The 20458-nt window shown below is 53.8% G+C and overlaps 6 protein-coding genes across 6 annotated transcripts; 4 read left to right on the top strand and 2 right to left on the bottom strand.

Annotated features, from left to right (window-relative positions):
* Nucleotides 1–452: 452 nt before the first annotated feature.
* CkaCkLH20_02963 (uncharacterized protein) lies at nucleotides 453–1162 on the top strand (the record flags this gene model as incomplete). Its single annotated transcript, XM_038885682.1, has 2 exons — nucleotides 453–562; nucleotides 622–1162. The coding sequence occupies 2 exons, from the start codon at nucleotides 453–455 to the stop codon at nucleotides 1160–1162; spliced, it is 651 nt and encodes a 216-aa protein (XP_038748881.1).
* Nucleotides 1163–1427: 265 nt separating this feature from the next.
* Nucleotides 1428–2975, bottom strand: CkaCkLH20_02962 (exopolygalacturonase; the record flags this gene model as incomplete). Its single annotated transcript, XM_038885681.1, has 5 exons — nucleotides 1428–1553; nucleotides 1606–1707; nucleotides 1767–2276; nucleotides 2341–2525; nucleotides 2579–2975. 5 exons carry the CDS (start codon nucleotides 2973–2975, stop codon nucleotides 1428–1430), a joined length of 1320 nt encoding a protein of 439 aa, XP_038748880.1.
* A 1471-nt stretch (nucleotides 2976–4446) lies between these two features.
* Nucleotides 4447–5729, top strand: CkaCkLH20_02961 (pectinesterase; the record flags this gene model as incomplete). Its single annotated transcript, XM_038885680.1, has 2 exons — nucleotides 4447–5266; nucleotides 5317–5729. The coding sequence occupies 2 exons, from the start codon at nucleotides 4447–4449 to the stop codon at nucleotides 5727–5729; spliced, it is 1233 nt and encodes a 410-aa protein (XP_038748879.1).
* A 247-nt stretch (nucleotides 5730–5976) lies between these two features.
* On the bottom strand, nucleotides 5977–8181 carry CkaCkLH20_02960 (C-5 cytosine-specific DNA methylase; the record flags this gene model as incomplete). Its single annotated transcript, XM_038885679.1, has 1 exon — nucleotides 5977–8181. The coding sequence occupies one exon, from the start codon at nucleotides 8179–8181 to the stop codon at nucleotides 5977–5979; it is 2205 nt and encodes a 734-aa protein (XP_038748878.1).
* A 1556-nt stretch (nucleotides 8182–9737) lies between these two features.
* Nucleotides 9738–11468, top strand: CkaCkLH20_02959 (HhH-GPD family base excision DNA repair protein; the record flags this gene model as incomplete). The annotated part of the gene is made up of 1 exon (XM_038885678.1): nucleotides 9738–11468. The coding sequence occupies one exon, from the start codon at nucleotides 9738–9740 to the stop codon at nucleotides 11466–11468; it is 1731 nt and encodes a 576-aa protein (XP_038748877.1).
* A 1320-nt stretch (nucleotides 11469–12788) lies between these two features.
* On the top strand, nucleotides 12789–19175 carry CkaCkLH20_02958 (helicase sen1; the record flags this gene model as incomplete). Its single annotated transcript, XM_038885677.1, has 5 exons — nucleotides 12789–13147; nucleotides 13204–16884; nucleotides 16932–18744; nucleotides 18818–19039; nucleotides 19092–19175. 5 exons carry the CDS (start codon nucleotides 12789–12791, stop codon nucleotides 19173–19175), a joined length of 6159 nt encoding a protein of 2052 aa, XP_038748876.1.
* Nucleotides 19176–20458: the final 1283 nt, after the last annotated feature.

The following is a 20458-nucleotide window of genomic DNA, read 5'->3' as shown; positions in this document are numbered from 1 at the left end:
CAACTTGAGTTTCAATGTATCCAACATTGAACTCTCACATTTCTCTATACCAAGTGGATTTCACAATTGTTGAGAGGTTTGGAACATCTCGACTTTCTGTACTCTTTCCATCCTTATAGCCTTTTCCAATTGTTCCGCAACTCTCGGTCAAGAGGTTCCATCTCCAAGCGTTCCTTCTCACGGCCACTAGACTAGGGGGACTTTCGACCGTTGCGACTTTCGGGGTTCAAGTGGTTAGAGCCAACTCTGACTCACAAATACCGTTCCATACCTAATGCTAGTTCCGATCTCAACGCTGTTGTCCTCTTATTGTTTTTATACTATCCGAATTACTTCTACATCTCTACTTTCGGACTTTAACTAGCAGCAATAACCAGAAGCCGTGGGGCCAGCGACAGTTCGCCTCATACAACTTGGTCCTTGGGTATTATATCTCGTGTTAACCATCGACAATGGGATCGAAACCAGACAACCCAGATCTCTGGCTGGAGCCCCTCACGCCAGAGAAGCACATGCAAGACTTCCACGAAATATGCGCCGACGAGCAAGCAGCCCAATGGAGGTAAATTAAAACAACATAGTCTTGTGTAATATTCTCAAACTCAGACGCCTCTCTCGCAGCACCCTGCGCCATACCGATAGCTTCGAGAGCTCAAAAGCCCTCATGGAGAAGGCCTTCATGCACACCGCGAACAAACCGTGGTTCATCAACCGCGCCGTCATGTCCTCGAACTACCCATCGCCCAACAGCGACGGCACCAAGATGGTCGGTATCGTCAAGACGGTCCGGGCTTCGCACTGGGGTCTTTCCATCGGTTACAAGCTGCGCTCCGATTGCTGGGGCAAGGGGTACGCCACGCGCGCGGTCCAGATGTTATTGGACGAGTTCTGGAGTCAGCCGCGCCGGGCGCCGAGGAGAGAGGTTTATGCAGCTCGTAAACAGGAGGAGGGTGTTGCTGACGACGACGAAGACATCGAAATCACGCATCTCATCGCGCAGGTGGATGCGGAGAATCGAGGCAGCATGAGGGTGTCGGAGAAGTGCGGTGGGAAGGTCGTGACGATCTGCGAGAAGAGCGTGAAGGTGTGGCGGTTCGACGAGAAGAGGGATATGGCGGTCTGGAGGTTCGACAAGCCTCCAGTGGTTCCGCCGTCGGCTTGATTGTAGAATTTTGGACACAGAACGTAGCGTAGAGTGATTCTAAGATGGTTGGTATAATTCAGAGCCCTTCTAATGTACATCTATAAGTCTAAGTATGTACAAATGAGATTTTGGAAAGGTGCACGAGGCGTGGGCAAAAAGAAACTCGTGTCATGTTTCTTATCGAACCCGCCCAGAGGGTTGAAGAGAAAGCCTCATGTGGCAACACAGTTTCTCGGTATGTACGTGAAATTAAAAGCATCCGTCAACGAGCAACACTGGCTTTTTAGCTCTTGGTCACCGCGCTCACGCAGTTGACGTTGGGCAGATCGAGGTTGGTGCACAGCCACTGGGCCGTCTTGCCGCTCGGGGTCTTGACGTCGACGTTGTCGGCGTTGATGTTGGTGCATTTCTAGATATTTATGAGTATGCCTGTCACGGTGACGGAGTCATGGATAGCTTACCTCCGTGCTGCTGCAGACCAGGGTGCCGACGCGAGGGTCGTACTTCTTGGAGGCGGTGCCATCGTGGTTCTTGAAGTAAATGTCGCTGATGGTCATGTTGGACTGATTACAGCCGTTAGCCCACATCTCCATCTCTCACAAACCGTCAAGGACAAACTCACGGGGTACTGGTTGCAGATGGTCTGGTTCTTCTGACCGTAGCACTGATCGATGGTGATGGCGTTGTCGTTGTTGTTGTGGTGGAAGGTGTCGTAGGTGACGTTCTTGACGTATCCGGAGCCGCCGCCGCCGGAGAGGGAAGGCTGGAAGGGGGTGTTGATGCCGGGCCAGACCTTGATGCGGGCGCCGTCCGAGGCGTTGGACATGGTGGTGTTGTAGATGTACAGGTTCTCGACGATGTCGAAGGTGCCGACGTACTGGCCGAGGGAGCCGACGGAGATGCCGTGGGAGCCGTTGCAGACGAGGTTCTGGATGACGATGTTGGTGGAGTTGGGCTTGAAGGAGACGCAGTCGTCGCCGTTGTTGATGTTGGAGTTCTGGATGACGATGCCGTCGGAGCGGTAGGTGTCCCAGCCGTCGGTGTTCTTGGCGGGGTTGGACGAGGTCGAGCCGACCTTGATGTCGATGTCGGAGATGAGCACGTCGGTGCTGTTGGCGATCAGGTTGAACCACTGCTCAACATTAGTTCGAGTTCTGAAGCAAGATGTGCTTGCTGCAGCTTCAATAGGAACTGACCATAGGAGAGTTGACCATCTTCAGACCGGTGACCGAGCCGCCGTTCAGGCCGTCGGTGACGAACATGATGGGCCTCTCAAGGGTGGCGTTGTCCGCGAACCGGTCGTACCATTTCTGGCCGTTTCCTTGGAGCGTACCAACACCGTTGCCGTAGATGTTCACATCCTTGCCGCCAAACACCCACACTGAGCAGTTAGTTAGCTTGATTCCCCAATCGGTGGGTTCGGAGAATACGAACTAGCACTTGAGCCCTGGAAAGCGTACTTGAAAGTCCGCGGGAGCCAGTGGTCGATGTCATCACAGAACCCAACGGTACCAGTGAGAGCGACATCGACGCTCTCCAAGAAGGTGAGGTCCAGGGGGTTGCAGACGTTGTAGGTCTGGTCGAGGACGACGGTGCCACCGTTGTTGCAGTCCTTGAAGGCCTTGAGGATGTTGGCGCTGTCGTCGGTGCCGTTGCCAAGAGGCTTCACGGCGCACGACTTCGTCCTCGCGGCGGACACCGGGAACGCGCGACCGGGGCTGAACGGCGCGGCCTTGAGCTCTGGGCGCTTCGGGACGGCATCGGCAGCGTGTGCGAGGGGCGCCAGGGCGGCGGCGGCGACGAGGCCGCTGAGGAGGGTGGGAGCAACCATGGTGATGATGATGTTCGGGAGCGACCGTATGTGCCAAGCGATGCCAAGCGATGCGAGGTGTCGACTCTGGGTTGGTCAATTGCCTCCAACGAGGACGCAGGATTTATATCAGAATGCTATTTCTCCCAAGAAAGCTCCTGTTCTCGGCACGGCAACATATCGCGGGGAGTCCACATTGGATGACACCGAGATAGGGGTTGGCTACTGTAGTTGACGCATTACTCTGCAAACTACGAGAGAGTCTAGCAGGGGCAGCACATGGCATGGGTGTGATTTTTCCGTCCAACGAAGGACGAGGCAGGGACGAGATAGGTCAAGCTACGAAGGCCTTCAGGAAGAGAAGGGGACCCGAGGGGAACGAACGATTCGTCCCATCCATCTCGGTGGAGAAAACAACCAACAAGCTTTTGTGGTTCGTTTGGTGATGCCAGGGACATGCCCGCGGTGATTGGTGCGGTGATTTCCGCAGTTTCCGGGCAATGCCAAATCTGGCGAGAGTCTGATGAGGTTGAGGCGAATCTGGACATGGAGGCCCGGCCTGGGTGTCAGGGGGTCCTCAGCAAGGGAAGTTTCTGTGATTCTGTGAAGTTCACAAAGTTGGGACGAAGTGTGGATGTTGGATGTTGAACCACGGGGAAAGTGCCCGCAAATTTGTTCGGAGACGGGCCTTTTGACTGGCCACCAATTCCAAGCGCTAATTAAGGGCCAACGCAGGAGGGAATTGAACCGCTGGGATACCCCACGGAGCCCGATGTGGGGGGAAGCAAATGAATGAGCCAAGCCGGTTGGCTTGATGCTTTGCCGCGTTTCCGAATGCTTGGTTTGTTGCTTGAATTCCGTCTCTTCTTCACCGAACAGCCGCATCATGGGCCGCCATGGAGTGCCTTACCCTACCAATACACGGAGTACACCATCACCGACGTGCTCCTCCCCCGCATACTCGGTCATCGTTAGCGGCATATCGCCGTCTGCCGGCTCGACCGGGGGTCTCGTTCGGCTCGCGATGTGGTTCGTGGAACATCTCCAAACCGTCGCTGAAATTTGTTCCCATCTGCAGAGCCCCAAAGTTGGGGTAACGAGCTCGATCAACCTCCTCCTTTTCCTCCTTCTTTTTTATCCATGTGCCGGCTGAAGCCCTCGACAGCAGCACATGTGTTGGCCATGTCCAGACCATGTTATCTGGGGTATTATCCCCGTCTACCCCGCGTCGACCCTGTCGTTGTCGATCTGCAACTTCACCAATTAGTTGGGGGTGCCGTTCTTACCGTCGTAATTGCGGCTGGGAGAAGCTATCCGGACATGGGCAGCCGGAAAAGCTGGCAGCTAATGAAGCACGTCCGGTTAATATAGAGAAAGGAGAGTGATGAGGATATATAGTATCACCCAGATCTCTGGGTCCCAGCGTGTTATTCTGGATGCCACCCAACACCCCTTTCCACCTCGGCCGAGTCTCAAGTGTGTGTAGTCCGCCATGAAGAGCTCCGCGTCTCTCTCCGTCCTGCTCCCCTTGGCATACGTCGCCTCGGCGGCGGCAGCTATCCCTAGCGGTCCAGCAAAGACATACGCGGACTGCCAGAAGAAGACGTGCGACCCCCTCGAGGGCTGCCCTCCCGGCACCCTCTTCGTGAGCAAGGCCTCCGCCAAGGCCAACTTCACCACCATCCAGGCCGCCATCGCCTCGCTCCCCAACAACACGGACGCCTATACCATCCTCATCGCCCCGGGGAACTACACCGAGCAGCTCAACGTCACCCGCCAGGGGCCGCTCACGCTCCTGGGCATGACGGACCGGCCCGCCTCGGACCGCCTCTACGCCGACGTCTCCCTCAACACGACGGCCTCCAACCACAACGAGGTCCAGGTCTGGTGGAACGCCGCCAACCACGACGCCGTCTTCCCGGACAACGTCTACACCAGCGTGCTGACCGTCGGCCCGAACCTGAACGCCACGCTCACGGGATCCGGGCCCACCGGCTTCCCCGTGCCCGCGGACACCCCGTTCGGGTGCTCCGACTTCCGCGCGTACAACATCGACTTCAGGAACGACGAGTTCCCGAGGTCCAACGGTCCCGCGCACGCTGTCGGCGTGAGCAGGGCCAACGCGGGTTTCTACTCGTGCGGGCTGTACAGCTACCAGGACACGCTGTACGTTGGTAAGCTGGGCAACGCGTACTTTTACGACAACGTCATTGCCGGCCAGACCGACTTCTTGTACGGGTTCGGCACGGCGTACATCAAGAAGTCGACTCTGTCTTTGCGAAACTGCGGCGGCGGTATTACTGCCTGGAAGGGTCAGCCTCTTTTCTGAATCGTATTGCGTTCCTTTACTTACCATGAGCAGGAACAAACACCACCTTTGAGAACAAGTACGGAGTTTACATTTCCGACTCTCAGGCCATCGCCGCCAACTCATCCATCGCACCGGTCATCAAGGGAGCCTGCCCCCTCGGCCGCCCCTGGAACGCGCAGCACCGCTCCATCTTCATGGAGTCCTACTTCGACGCGAGCATCAAGCCTGAGGGTTACATCCCATGGGGGACCACTGACCCGCGCACGAACAACGTCACCTTCATGGCCGTGTACAACGACAGCGGCCCTGGCTGGACGCCTGACCAGATGGCTGCCGGCGGCGTCACTGTCGTGCTCAACGAGACAGATGTCGAACCGTACAGGGATCCCGTTGACGTGTTCCAGACGGAGGACGGAAAGCCGGGATTCATCTCGTGGATCGATCAGAGTGTATTACGATCATAGAAGCCTATCTAGATATGGGCCAAGCCAAAGCGAACATAATGTCTAAGACAACAATGCGATATCTCGTTACTTCTTTGCAATTCCTCCGTTCCGTAATCTTCGGCCTGTCATTCCTCCAATTCTCTTCTCGATCGAGAGAGCCATTGACAAGCCTGTTTCTTCAAAGCAAATGTCGTAACAAGAGTGAGCAAATATTCACCACTTAAAGTGGCAGCGTGTCGGTATCCTTCAAAGCCATCATGTCCAATCAGTCGATAATCATAATCGGTAAATCTTGAACGCAGCCTGCCTGGGGTGGCTCCGGGGAGCTAGGGAGTGACATGGTCGCAGATCTTGGAGAGTCGGGATAGGCAGGAAGATCTTCCATCGCCATGTCGAGGTCGGGGCCAAAGTCAAATTTTATCTCCACTTGGTCGTCTTCGTCGATGACGGTGATGGCATTGTCAGATGAGCCACCACCGTCGATATCAATCTCCAATGAGGGCATGATGAGAGGTCGCACAGCCTCCGCCGAACGAGGTCCTTCTGAAATGAACACCAGCTCGCGTCCGCCAACGCTCGCTCTTGCAGCTCTTTGAGGCGCAAGGCCGTCGACTTCCAAGAGCCAGTTCTTGAGATGCTCGCACAGGAGACGGACGACGCAAGCGGGGAATGCGTTGCCAATCTGCTTTTTCAACACGGCTTTGGATGCAGGCGCAAACTGGTGCCAGACGGGAAAACCCTGAAGACTTGCGAACTCGCGGACGGTGTACGCCCGAGTGTTGCTGTAATGCCTGTTCTGCCCGCCGGAACAGGTGACACACCGCCGCAGAATCTCATCGGGGTTGCTGACGACAGAGCCAGATGGGGGAGGGCTGTTATTCAGTTCTTCGTCAGGATTGTGGAATGTTGAGCTGTGATCGATTTTGCTCAAGGCTTGTCTGATGGTGACATATTTCTTGAGGCCACCGGCCCCCGTTTCGGAATGTGTTGCAGTAGGGAACGGCGGCAGCTTCTCTCCAGGGCAAGCTCCGATCATGATAAGTCGCTTGCGGGTCTGAGGCAAGCCCCAGGTCTGGAGATGAACGATCTTCCAGGTTACCGAATAGCCGAATTCAGTGAATCCGCCGACGAGGGAGCAGAAGAAGGGGTCGTGAGAACTCTGCAGGATGCCAAAGGTCTGTTCCAGCGTGAAGATTCGCGGCCTCAACTTCTCCACGAGACTTCGACACGCAAACAAAGCGGCGATATTCGCCTCGTCGTTCTGCCCTGGGATCGTGTGAGCTGGAGACCAGGTCTGACACGGCGGGCTTAGATGCAGAAGGTCGGTGCGCATGGGTACGTCGTTGTAACTGAGCAGGAATTCATCGATTGATTGCTGGAAGAGCAAGGTTTCAGGAAAATTGAGTCGATAGCTGTTAGCTGCCTTGTCCCAGTGATCGGCCGCATATTGTATGTGTAAGCCTGCTCGCTCAGCTCCGCGCGAAAACCCTCCAGCGCCGGAGAAAGAATCGAAAACCGTGTAGCGCTGGATATTCATAGAGCTGGGAGTCAAGGCCTGGGAACCAGGGTTATAAGAGCCCCCAAGGACCACCTCACCTCGCCAGTCCGATCTCAAGATTTCCTCTTCAACCCGCAAGTTCTCCTTCTTCACATCGTCTGCTCGAACGCGTTCCAGCGTCCAATGATGCGCTTTGCCCAGAATCTTCTGTCTTGCATTCCGATAGTGAACAAAGAAACTCCAGCGGCACACCAGTGGGCCCTCAGTCTTGATTGCATCAAGATTACCGAAAATTCGAGGGTCGTACCGGTGAAATGGGTATGGCGCGTTGGTCATGTTGAGAGACCGAGGGCGAATGATGGCGGCGCAGGGAACTTCAACTCTTCCCTGTATCTGCGCAGGTCTATCATCGTTCTCGTCGAGTTCATAGAGCAGAAAGACCTCATTGAGCTTTCGAGGCAACTTTCCCATCTGCGTGCGAGAACGGCAGAGTGGGAGGCCGCGAACTGTGAACTCTCCTGTCTGGTTGTTTTCTGCAATCTCGTTGACTAGGATGAACTCTATGCCGAAAGCTGAGTTGGGAACTTGCTCGGGATCTAGCTCGTACACCCTGTCGATCTTGATTCTCTGTACGTGGACACCTCCGCGGCCCTTTGTGATCTCGCTGTGAAACCGCTCTTGTACCCGTGGTGCCTGGTACCTGCGCCGCGACGACTCTCTGATGAAAACCGGCTCGTCATCTACTGTGAGATCGACAAAATCGGCTAAGGCCGCACTCGCGAGGTCGTCATCCTTCTCTTCATCGATGCCTTCGCTTGTTTGCGACGCGAGCGAGCGGTTTCTGTGGGGACGATAATCCTGAACACGTCGCTCCAGGTCGATCACTTCTCGATCTCTGTCAGAGGATACAGCATCGTCGTAATCAATGACTATTGCGTCCTGGGGGCTTGCTCCGGCCCGTTCCCCTTCCATCCTAGCGACTGCTCGGGAATCAAGTCAGGCCGCTGTTGCCAAAGCAGGAAGGAACGACTTACCCTCGAGATCAGAAAGGGATAAAAATAATGAGGCGATCCAGACAATTGAAGACGAAGCGAGAGAGCAGGCTGAAGATTCCCGTCAGCGGGTTCCAAGTCTGTTGATATGTCGACGTATTGCCCAAAACCAAAAGTAGGGCAGGTTGGAAAGCAAAGTATTATGACAGACGGAAGGAGGGAAGGAGAGAAGTTCGAGGGCTTCCAATGAAGAGGGAAGAGAAGGGGCAGGGTGGAAGGAAACAAGAACTGGAAGCCTGGGAGACGATACCCTAGATCCTGGGTGGGTTTGGTTGTGTTGGTTGAAGTGTGACTGAGGTGGAAGAGTGGGAGGGTGGGAGGGTGGGTGGGTGGACGACGGGGCTAAGGCTGTGTGGGGGCAGACGGTCCCGGGGATCTTCAAAAAAGGAAGGAACGATAGATATCGTGGAAGGCATGCGTCCTGGACGATTAGCCGCTTCAAAATAACCCAAATCGTCTTGTGGAGTCCTTTTCTGAACAAGACTTCACCTTTAATCATCTCACAACACTGAAAGGCTGCAGCACTCCTTTACCTAGGTACCTTGTTGGAGGTTGGTGCCCTCTAAGTAACGGAAGCATATTTCACATTTCAGAACCCCTAAACTGGACAAAAGGAGGTAGTAGATCCCTCATAACTTCTCAAGTTAACTTCCATAAGGTACCTACCAAAGGAGGCGTCTAGGCCTCCATCCATCACCCCTTCATCAGCTGGAGGAGTGCACAATTCCTATCAGTGCTATCAACATCAACAAGCTACAATCTTTAAACTCATAGCAGCGCCAACACATTCATCACTCTCATCTCAAATCTCAAATTTCAGATGGCCCTCAAGTCATAAGTCTAAGGCTTATCAGGAAAAGATTCCAGTCTTTCAACACACCATATTAAGTTCAGGAGTTTTTGCTTTCTTCTGCTATTAGAAGATAAGTTCTGAAGGAAGAAAAGAAGCACTTAGTCAAAATCACTTCAGGGGCTACTGGGAGTAACTCCTACCAACCTGGGAGTCCAAGTAAGTCTTTTTCTCAACCCATTATGCTAAAACAACTAACTTATGACATCCTTAGATAGGGGCTGACTTCAGATAATCAACACCGACTTACACAACTCTTCATTAGAACCGCCTGGGCAATTTGACCCTGTGAGCGCAGGTGCGACGATCAGCGGGGGTCCACAGGTGCGATCTCCTTCCTCTCATCATCTGCAAGCGGTCCTCGTTCTTTCCTCCCATACTCATTGCCCCACCCCTGGCACTTCACGTCAATCAAATCGCATCTCTAAGCTTCTCACTCTCATTTGACTTACATATCCATCTTTTAGATCTTCAATTCTTTCAAGTTCAAAAACACCAGGCTTTTTTCACATGCAGGAGACCCCCTATCTCCTTTCTTCCCTCTAAGACAATCAGCTGCGCTTGCTGGATTTCAAGCTTCAGGTCTAGTTAACTCAATTTTCACATTGGCACAACAAAGAGACAACATGCAGACTCGGGCTGCTGCAAGGCGCGCAGCAAAGAGTGCCTCTGAGCCTCAGGGCAACACCGAAGAAAACCTGCAGAGTGAATCTCTTCTAAGGCATCATGCACAGGACCAAGGCAAAAAGCGCCCAGCAAGCACCGATTTGCAGACCAAGCAGACTCCTCCTTTAAAACGCGCCAGGAAAGAACGACCTCAAGCACCGCAGGAGATTTGGGAATCCGCCCTCCCTCATGGCCTAGGCACTAGTCACAATACAGAAGACAGCCAGACTAATGCACCTCAGGCTCTCAACAGCAAGCGCGCGGGCATCAACAAGCAGATCAATGTGAAAGAAAAAGAGGGAGGCGACCATGTAGAAGAAGAGGTCAAGACGGGGAAGCGCATACCAAGACAAACAAACAACAACAAGTATGGCTTGATGCCTGGTCGAACCCCTTTTCCTCAGCACCAAGGCCCAACTGCAGCCCAATGCCAGGAAGTCCATGACATACTCGAGAAGCACCACGAAGTTACCAAGCGACCTGACAAGATACCTCCTCCTTCTGCAGAGAAAGCAGGATGTGGCGAAGTCCCGGATGTTCTTGACGGCCTGATAAGAACGCTGATTAGTGGGCACACAACCATGGCAAACGCTGACAAGGCCATCAAGAATGTCATTTTGACATATGGCCAACTGGACAAGGATGGGATTGGTGGTGGAAGTGTTGACTGGAACAAAGTGCGACTTTCCTCCCAAGAAGACGTCGAAAAGGCCATAAGAAGTGCGGGACTGGGTCCCAAGAAGAGCGCTGCAATCAAAGACATACTCGACACAGTGTACGAGGAGAATCAAGTCAGAAGAGCCGCCTTCATCAACGAGAAGAAGACAGGAGAGCCAGCTGATGTCCTTGGCGCAGCGCAGCTGACTCAAGGGCAGAAGGACCACCAGATCCTCAAGATTGACAGCGGGATACTCACGCTCGACCATATCCGGGGCTTGACGCCAGACGACGCGATGTTGGAGCTAACAAAGTACCAGGGCATCGGCGTCAAGACAGCATCTTGTCTCCTCCTCTTCTGCCTCCATTGTGACAGCTTTGCTGTCGACACACATGTTCATCGCATGTGCAAGTGGCTGGGCTGGGTTCCCCAGGGAGCCTCTGCGGACAACACCTACAAGCATTGCGAGGTTCGAGTCCCAGACCATCTCAAGTACGGACTTCATCAGCTGTTCATCAAGCATGGAAAGGCCTGTGGGCGGTGCCGCGGACATACTGTCGAAGGAACTTCTGAATGGGCCAACATCAGCTGCCCTCTCGAAACCCTCCTGGATCGCTTCAATAAACGGAAGACCAAGGTGCAGCCAATCCAATCGAAGAAGACCCTCAAGAAAGGCATCAAGGTGGATACCTCTGGAGAATCTATTGACGAGGTCTTCGAAGAAGAAACCATTGAAGCGGTGGATGGCGAGGTCGATGACCACCAGGACAATACTCACGATAATGCGAGCCAAGAAGAGCCTCCCAACAGAGACGGAAGAGACGCTGAGAAGGCTGATTTATCCGAACGGACCACTCTTGTGGGCGACAGCGAGAACGTTCAGGGCAATACAAACGGCCCATCCAGATCGGAGACACTGAACATGGAGACGGTTGAGACGAAGACGAGAGTCACGGAGGACACAAACATGGCCATGGCGACCGAGTCGAAGTATCCTGACGAGTCGAACGATCCTGCTACAGGTGCCGCCTAGAAGACTGAAGCCAGAGCAGGGGTTGTGGTCGAGTTGAGGCGGAGTCGACGCCTACAGATGGCCGAAGTTGAGAAAGAGGCTGCTGCCTACAGATGATGAAAAGGCGATTGAGGACCACACAGGGTTGGGTTGAGGCGACGGGAGAACATCCTGAACATCCACGACGGTCTCGTAATTTTGGCGCCTAGCAAGTGAAGGCATGACATTTTCTAGCAAGTTTGTTTCGGCCGCCTAACGATTTAGTAGTTTCTTAGAAGAAAAGGGCAGTACTTAGGCGGCATCATCTCCAAAAACTGGCACAGAGCAGTAATTTAGATTAGCTTACCTGAGACAGACAGACACTTAGCATAGCGAGAGGGGATAGTTTGACAATTCAGGCATTCTCAAAATTGCTGATTACCTGAGCGATTGGACTCTGCAGCCTTCTTTGAATTGGGAATCTTAATATGGGTACCTACGTATTGAAGAAAGAAGCACTTGGTATGCGACAAATTAGAAGTCTGTCAGGTGAGGTGTGAATGGCATCATGCACAATGAAAGAAATTCAGCAGTGAAGAGTGCAGTTGGTTTTTAAGGTGTGGTCTGTGCTCAACAGTGCAAGCCTCAGTGGTACATGTGCTGAAGCACCAACCAGCCCAGCCCTCCAGCTGACGTAGGTACTTTGACTTCCACTGGAAGATGACCCGAGGTAAGTACCTATGTACCTTCTCACGTCGAGGGTCCATTCTAGCCCCTGTCAACACGCTTTAATGGGTCTTGGCCGCGTCGTGGCTGGAGCGTGTCACTGCACTTTTCATTTTGCCCTCTTTGCCTTTCCCCCAGCAACCACCGCCATCCAGATCGTGGACTCTTACTCTCTTTCCTCCACGATAACTGTTCCAATTTTGCCGCTCCTTCCTCATAATTCCCCCGGCTTCCTATTTAATCCTTGGCTGGCGACCAAGGTCTATCTTTTCCTCTCAAACCTTCCTTCTGCAACACATCGAAGGAGCTCGCGGCCGACAGCGATCGATCTACTGCTGAACTTCAACCAGCGCGCCACCACTTCGCGAGTCTAGCGGCAGCTCGGCTTCCTCATTTTCTGGCTGTTCTCTCGATTTAATCTTCGCATCTTGTTATCGACAATCGCGCGCAGTTTGTGAAAGCAAGGAGTCCCGTACCCGATCTCCGATTTCCGACGGTTTCCTGCACCTCGCACACGACGCTCGACGAAGCTCTTCGCCCACGTCCGCCGTCACCTCATTCGCCCTTACTGCAGAGTTGCCGAGAATACTTTGCGTCTTTGCGACATGCCTCGACGGTCACGAACCATACAATAAAATGGAGTCTCAACCTGTAGAAGATATCATCGAGGAGAGCTTTCGCAAGTTCGGCCAAATCCCCCCAGACGTCCACCTCCTTTGCACGAAAACCCACGAGGACGACTACGAGGACTACGATGATTTAGAATCACCTGGCGAAGAAATCACGGCCCTTCAGAAGAAGGAGAGAGTTGAGGCATGGAAAAATCGACTCGACATCGCCTACTGGACCAGTCTTCTCCTGGCATACGGAAAAGACAAGGCTGGCGTATGGCTGGTAGAATGGGGCAACCGAATGGCCATCAACCTTCACAACTGCGACAAGTGCGTCATGAACTGGCACATGCATCGAAAGAAGTACCTGCAAATCTTTGCCGAGTAAGCAACGACTCTCACATCCCCACTGGCATAAGGCGTTGCTAACCCATGTCTAGGAAATGGCCAGAAGAAGCCGTGGCCGGAATCGAGAACTGCCTTCACAGATTTGACTTCGATCGCATCGACAAAGGCCTTGAGTGGGCGACAAAAATCATCGAGGAGGTGGAAAGTAGCGGCCGCGCATTCTCGAGATCAGACCTGGGAGAAGATCAGGGCGCCGTTCTTCTCACCGTTTACGAGGCTCTCTGCTGTATGGCCTACGTCAGTGTGCCCGAAAAGCGAAAGCTCTTCCAATACGTCTTCGTCCGGCTTTCAGGCAAGAAGCCTTTGAAGCTGGGCAACAACGTGCTGCTTCCCGCCATGACACAATTTCTGTTCGGCGAGGACAAGACGCGCTTGACATTTGCTGAGAAGTCTTGGGAGCGAATCCGACCAAAATCATTGACCCAGGAGCAGTTTGAGTGGGCTGTGCATGACAGCTTAGCGGAGGCAATCCAAGCCACCGCACAGCTGCACCCCCGAGATCCCGCCAATCTCCCAGAAATAGAGAGGTTTTGGAGAGCGATCAACTGGATTCTCAAGCCTTTGGATGAAAAGCTTGTTCTCCATGGCATTCGTGGAATGGAGGTCAAGCCTAGCCTCTACGATTTGCTATTCTCGCATATGTGCTGCGAGTCGGAAGGTATCTTGCTGATGATCATTCAGGCGCTGACGGCCCTGCTACAAACGTCTCGACAGGCCTTCTGGGACACTATTGGTGACGCGCGTCCCTTCGTCGTCGTCGAGCAGGTCTTCTCCGCAAACTTGTTCAAGCAACTCCTCGCTCAGTCGCTCATCTTCGCCATTCAATCCACCGACAGCACTGGTCAGGAAGAAGCCGAGTCGGTGACCACTTCGTGGATCGACACATGGATTCAATCCCTCAACCGCAACCAAAAAAGCGACGCCTGTGGGCAGCTGCTTCATCTTCTCTTCGAGCAAGTAATACTCGACGCCAGCATCGGAGAACAGGGTAAAGCTGCTTGTATTCGAGCCGGCTTGGATGCCCTCGATCACGTTTTGCGCTCATTTTTGGACGCCTCAGTGAACGTCATATCGGGCACAACATCTGTTTACATCAACTCTATCCTTAACGTCACTATCACATACAAGGACGTCATCAAGGATGCGGCGTGGACGACAAGTCAAGACCAGCACACTCTCAACGTGCCCAAAGCTGCGATGAGCGTCATCAGTGCTGCGTTGGCTTTGGACTCCCGGGTTACTGCGGAAGAGCATCTTGAACTCCGTAAGAACGAACATGCAGCTATCCAGACCGCCGTCACACGCGATTCAGCCGCCCTTTGGGATGGATTTTTGGAGGATCTCTACAGTGGTCAATCTGCGTTGGCCAAGACCATGCTGGTCGCGATGGCTCCGCTCATCAACGTCGAAAAGTTTCGCCCGCCTCGGAAAGAGCCAGACAAGCTTGACAAGGCAAGAAAGGACTTCAACATCAGATTCTCCAAAGTTGCGGAGGCACTCGGACGAGTCATGCAACGTCTTTGCGAGTTCACCGTACCGGAGCTCGACAAGCTTTGTCTCGGTGGTCAAGCGATCCGGCCCATCATCGCTTTCACGGTTCATGGCGACGACGACATCAGCAGCGCAAGCTCTGAGCTTATCAAGACAATTACGGAAACGTCGTCTCGATCTGATGCGTTGGCAGCACTACTGGAACGCTACCTCAGCACCACTTGCGGTTCGATGGTCTTCGCGACTCGGAAGATAATGGAGCCATCAAACCTGGCTTGGGGACCCGCACGTCACATCATCAACACCGCCAAGGATGTTCTCAAGGGCCTCAGTGACCTGTCATCTGGTATTCTGAGATCCAAAACTCTGGACCAAGGTGAATCAAATGCCGTCTCGCTGTGGTGGGTAGTTCACTGGAAGTACATTGAGTTGGCCTTCTCATCCACCGCAGCCTGGTCTCATCAAGTTGAGATTCAGGTGATGCAAGACTTCTGCCGAGACGTCATCGAACTTGCGGACGCTATGCTGGCCCAAGACGGGCTCTTTGCTTCGGCACTGCGCGAACAACAGGCAAGCAACGAACTGACCAAAATGCAACTGCTTCTCAAAGAGCCACAGCGCCATTTGAAAGGCATTGTCAGGATGCTGCGGCTGAGAGATATGTATTTGGTCGAGGTGACTGTCAAGGTGGTCACCAAATTACTCAACAGACTTCGTGAGAACGACCTCGAAATCCCGGCTGAGCCCAAGGCCTTCGTTCTAGACTCCTGCGTCAAGGCCCCAAACGGCAAATATCCTATCAGCACAAACTTAAGCGATCAGCAACGAGCGGAGCTTCTCAAGGCTTTGGGAGAAGATGATGATGTTGAGATCATCCAGATCAACCCCCTTACGAAAACCGAAAAGCCGAAGAAGCAGAGTTCCCTTGACGCATGGTCCAAGTCGGGCAGCTTTACACCCTCAATAAGTCGAAGCAACAGAGATGACGTTCTTGAGCTCACCAGTTCGGTCGACAAGAAACGGTCGATCCTGGACCAGATGCGCCAGAAGGCCACTTCATCGACCGTCCCTAAGCCATCGCTGACGGCACTGAAGCCGCGACCCGATTCCGCGTCCTCCCAGGCATCAAAGAATGCACTCATTGAGTCCAGAAAGAAGGCCAAGGCGGAAAAGGCCAAGAGAGATGCCGAGCAGGTAGCCAGGGCAAAGGCTCTCAGAACTGTGGCCGGTGAAGGTTCGGGATTGAAGGGTCTCACGGGCGTCGTCGGTAAAGAGCACGCGCCACAAAAGAGTCAGATCATGGTCGACAGCGACGAGGATGACGAAGATGACTCCGAAGACGAGGACCTCGACAGGCTCACCAGCAAAGCCGAGAACGGTAAGAAGGCTGTTGATGAGGCCACGAGACGTCGCGAGCGTGCATTACTCGAAAAGACGCGCGGCCCCGTGAAGAAGGTGAAGGTGCAACGTTCCGCCAAAGACATGCGTGCTCGTTTGATTCCGCCAATGGACCAGCTTCATCAGGCCATCTTGGAGTGGGACATCTTCCACGATGGTAATGATCCTCCGTCGACCTCAGCAAGCATCGCCTGCACGAAGGTCGCCGACTCGTATGCCCATCCGCAGGAGTACAAGCAAACCTTCCTGGGTCTTTTGATCTCCGAAGCCTGGAGATCTTTCGTGACTTCAAAAGATGAGACGACTTCAAGGAGTTATGGACTCAAGATTGCGTCTCGCATGAACGTTGACAAATTTCTCGAAGTGACAGCAAGCCTTCCCATCGCAGAGAACAAGGAAAGGATGTTGTCCGAGGGTGACATCATCCTGCTCTCAAAGGGAAATAACCCTCTGGCCGATAGCTCTGAGCCTCATGCCCTGGCAAGAATCTGGAAAACCAGCTACAAGAAAGACAGGCTGGAAGTGACGTATCGCCTGAATAACAGGAACAACCCCTTGGTGGCGGCACGTGCTCTCGACACTGGCTGCGAATTGCAAGCCGTCAGAATCACCAACATGACGACGATTGAAAGGGAGTACGCTGCACTCGAGAGTCTGCAGTATTATGACCTCATGCTCGAGGTTCTGAAGGCAGAACCTTCTCCCGTCTTGACTTACGGCGACGAGGCAGTCAACGGCGTCATGCAGAACTATCAGCTTAACCCTGGTCAAGCCAAAGCTATTCTCGGTGCTAGGGACAACGACGGCTTTACGCTCATTCAAGGGTAAGAAAACCTATCATCCTTCCACGACAGACACTGACGTTTGACAGACCCCCGGGAACGGGTAAAACGAAGACAATTGTGGCCATGGTCGGTTCATTACTCACGGGCAACATCCAACCTCCGGGAGCCGCCATCAAGCCGAAAATTCCCCAAGCCGGCCAGAACGCTATGCCAAAGAAGCTTCTGGTATGTGCGCCCAGTAACGCCGCCGTCGATGAACTCGTTTTGCGTTTGAAGCAAGGCGTCAAGACGATGACGGGATCGTTCCACAAAATCAACGTTCTCCGTTTGGGAAGGAGCGACGCCATCAATGCCGCCGTCCGTGACGTGACTCTTGACGAGCTGGTCAAGAAGCGACTGGAAGGCGACAACAGTGGGAGCAAAGCCAAGGAGGAACGTGACAAGATGCACGGCGACGCAGCCAAGATTCGCGACGAACTCGCAGATCTCCGACCCAAACTGGACGAGGCTCGCGCAAACAATGATCGGACTACCGCGCAAACCCTGCAGAGGGCGGTTGATCATTTGAGACGCGCCCAAATCAACATTGGTGCGAAAATCGATGAGGATAAGGCAAGCGGCAACACGGCGACTCGCGAGGCCGAAATCCGTCGTCGTCAAGTTCAACAAGAGATTCTGGACGGAGCTCAGGTCCTTTGCGCTACGCTCAGCGGTAGTGGCCACGAAATGTTCAAGAACTTGAATGTCGAATTCGAGACCGTCATTATCGACGAGGCAGCGCAATGCGTGGAACTCAGCGCCTTGATCCCGCTCAAGTATGGCTGTACCAAATGCATTCTGGTCGGTGATCCCAAGCAACTGCCTCCCACGGTGCTCTCTCAATCCGCCGCAAGGTTTGGATACGACCAGAGTCTATTCGTGCGTATGCAGCGCAACCACCCGGAGTACATTCATTTGCTCGACCGCCAGTACCGTATGCACCCGGAAATCAGCTTATTCCCCAGTCAAGAATTCTACGAGGGCAAGCTGGTCGACGGAGACGATATGGCCGATCTCCGCCGCCAGCCTTGGCACAACAGTGCTCTTCTTGGCCCTTACCGCTTCTTCGACGTTGAGGGTTCCCAAGAGAAGGGCAACAAGGGTCGCTCTTTGGTCAACCACGCGGAACTGAAGGTTGCCATGCAACTGTACGAAAGATTCCGAGCCGACTTTGGAAGGCAGACCGAAGTGCGCGGCAAGATCGGTATCATTACGCCCTACAAAGCCCAGCTTCAGGAGCTTCGATTCCAATTTAACCGACAATACGGAGAAGGCATCACCGACGACATCGAGTTCAACACAACTGATGCCTTCCAGGGCAGAGAGTGTGAAATTATCATCTTCTCTTGCGTTCGTGCCAGTCCTACTGGTGGCATCGGTTTCATGCAAGACATCAGGCGTATGAACGTCGGCCTGACGCGTGCCAAGTCGTCGCTGTGGATTCTGGGAGACTCGAGAGCACTCGTTCAGGGAGAGTTCTGGAACAAGCTCATCGAAAATGCGCGACACAGAGATCTATACACCAAGGGCGACATCATGTCGATGCTCCGTAAACCCAGTTCGATGCACGCACTGCCTCCGCCGTCAAAGCCTGCACCGCCGAGCAACCCACCTGCTGCTGTGCCTGCCCAGAAGCTTCCGCAGCCTCCCAGCAAGGATATCAACATGACGGACGCGCTGCCTTCCCGAAAGTCACCACCGAGACCACAACAATCGTCGACCAACTACAACGAACGCCGCCCGCAGGCCACCGTCTCTCGAAGCTCAGACCGTCCGCCCGTGATTCAATCATCGACACCAAAGCAGGAGTCCAAGAAAAGGCCGTCCGATGCAAATGATCCTGCACGGGGACCAAAGAGGGTATGTCAAGATAACACGAGCAGCATTGATTTCACAGAGTCTCCAACTTCAGCGTCTAATTCAACAATCACAGATCACGACGGAGCAGAATCGACCTTCGAACAACCGACCGCCGCCAACGGGGCCGAAGGCGATGAACAATGCGCCGAAGGAGCCGAAGCAGGCGAAGGACCCGTCTGCCATGGTAGCCCTCGGTCTGACACCAGCCGCACGACCGCCGGCGGAGATGCCGTCGACTTCGAGGACTTCTTCTTCGAGTCCAGCCATGGCGCCTAACCGTAATTTGCCACCGAGAGTAAGTCGAAAGCTGCCGTGTATTGTCCTGGCGTCGCTAACATGATGGGCAGCCTCCTGGTGCAAACGGACCAGTCATTCACAGGAAGAAGCCAAAGGCAGATCCTTTCATTCAGAGAAAGCCTCCCAGAAGATAGTAAAAAACTTTGATGCGCAGCGGATGATTGTTGATTTTAGAGTATACTGGGTAAAGGTCTAGGTTTGGGCAATGCGTCGCATCAGAGAGAAGGGGCAATACGAGCCCTGGCGGTACAGGTCTAGGCAAGGGGGAATTCAGCATTGCGAAGGGCGGCAGGTGTCACCTCTCGTTATTTGGACTAGGCATAGGCCGCAGATGGATCTGGGAACAAGGATGCGTGGGATAGCTTGGTTCCTGATGCAGCACGGTCTAGATATCTAGTTGATGGGAAGTTAGTGTACGACTACGGGATGCCTTGTATGTATTAGCAGGAAGAGAGGAGAAGATGGTAGCGACAGTGGGATACGGCGATGCAGTGGGCGACGATTCATGAAGTGACTTATGCAGGGGCCGGGGATAGTAACCTGCGTTCCCGTGGTGTGATTTTGCAAGACGGCCGGGCCGCTTAAGCACGCGGAAGCTAGGCGAGGCGGGAGTTCTCCGGATACGTTGGTCTGTCAACGAACGAAGACAGATGCCACAACGTGCACAGCGAGATGATGACGACGGAAGAGAGAAGCATAGCCAAAGATGTTCCAGCGAGGAGGAGGGCCAGATGGTTCTACCCTAAGCTGCCTTTGGTCAAGGTAGGCGGAACGGGTTCCAGTTGGACCAAGACATGCAGCGGGCAAGACAGCTGTGACGCCTAGGCTTATTTCATGACGAGTCGCGTGGCTGCCGGTGGTGGGAGGAATAAGCTAAAATGTGCAAGCCGAGCCGTTTCGTTTGATTCCTCCACCTTGATTTCTTGAGTGCCTTTCGAGAAGGTGTGACGAGATTGGGTTTCCGCCATTCGGTACGTACGGATAGCCATGAAGCACACACACCATTACCCGTACGGACGAGGGGGCTAGTGAAACGGAGGCTATGGGAAGCCGTTTTCTGGGGTCTCGGCTTCACGGCGCCGCGTCGGGTGGACTTTGTTTGGTTGAGAAGAAGCCTGACGGTGTAATCTGCCCGATCAGCGATTTTGATGGGAGGCGAATGGCAAGCCAGGCCCGAGGAGGCAAAGGCTTGTGGGCTTTTTTATAAGTGGTTGAGGTTGGAAACTTGGCAGCGCCGGACGGCGTCGGTGGTTCTGTCCGAGTGCCGGCCGAGATTCTTGTTGTAGACCCGGGCTTTTTTTGACGTTTCTTTCTTCCTCTCTCTCGGGGCGGTGTATCGTCAACGGGGCTTTTTTTTTTTTTTTGGGGGGGGGGGGGGGGAGAAGACAAGAAGAAACATATGGCGTTGAGAGAAAGA

This window comes from Colletotrichum karsti (assembly GCF_011947395.1).
Source record: "Colletotrichum karsti strain CkLH20 chromosome Unknown Scaffold7, whole genome shotgun sequence".
In the NCBI taxonomy this organism is placed as follows: domain Eukaryota; kingdom Fungi; phylum Ascomycota; class Sordariomycetes; order Glomerellales; family Glomerellaceae; genus Colletotrichum; species Colletotrichum karsti.
This window is presented reverse-complemented; position numbering and strand designations above follow the sequence as displayed.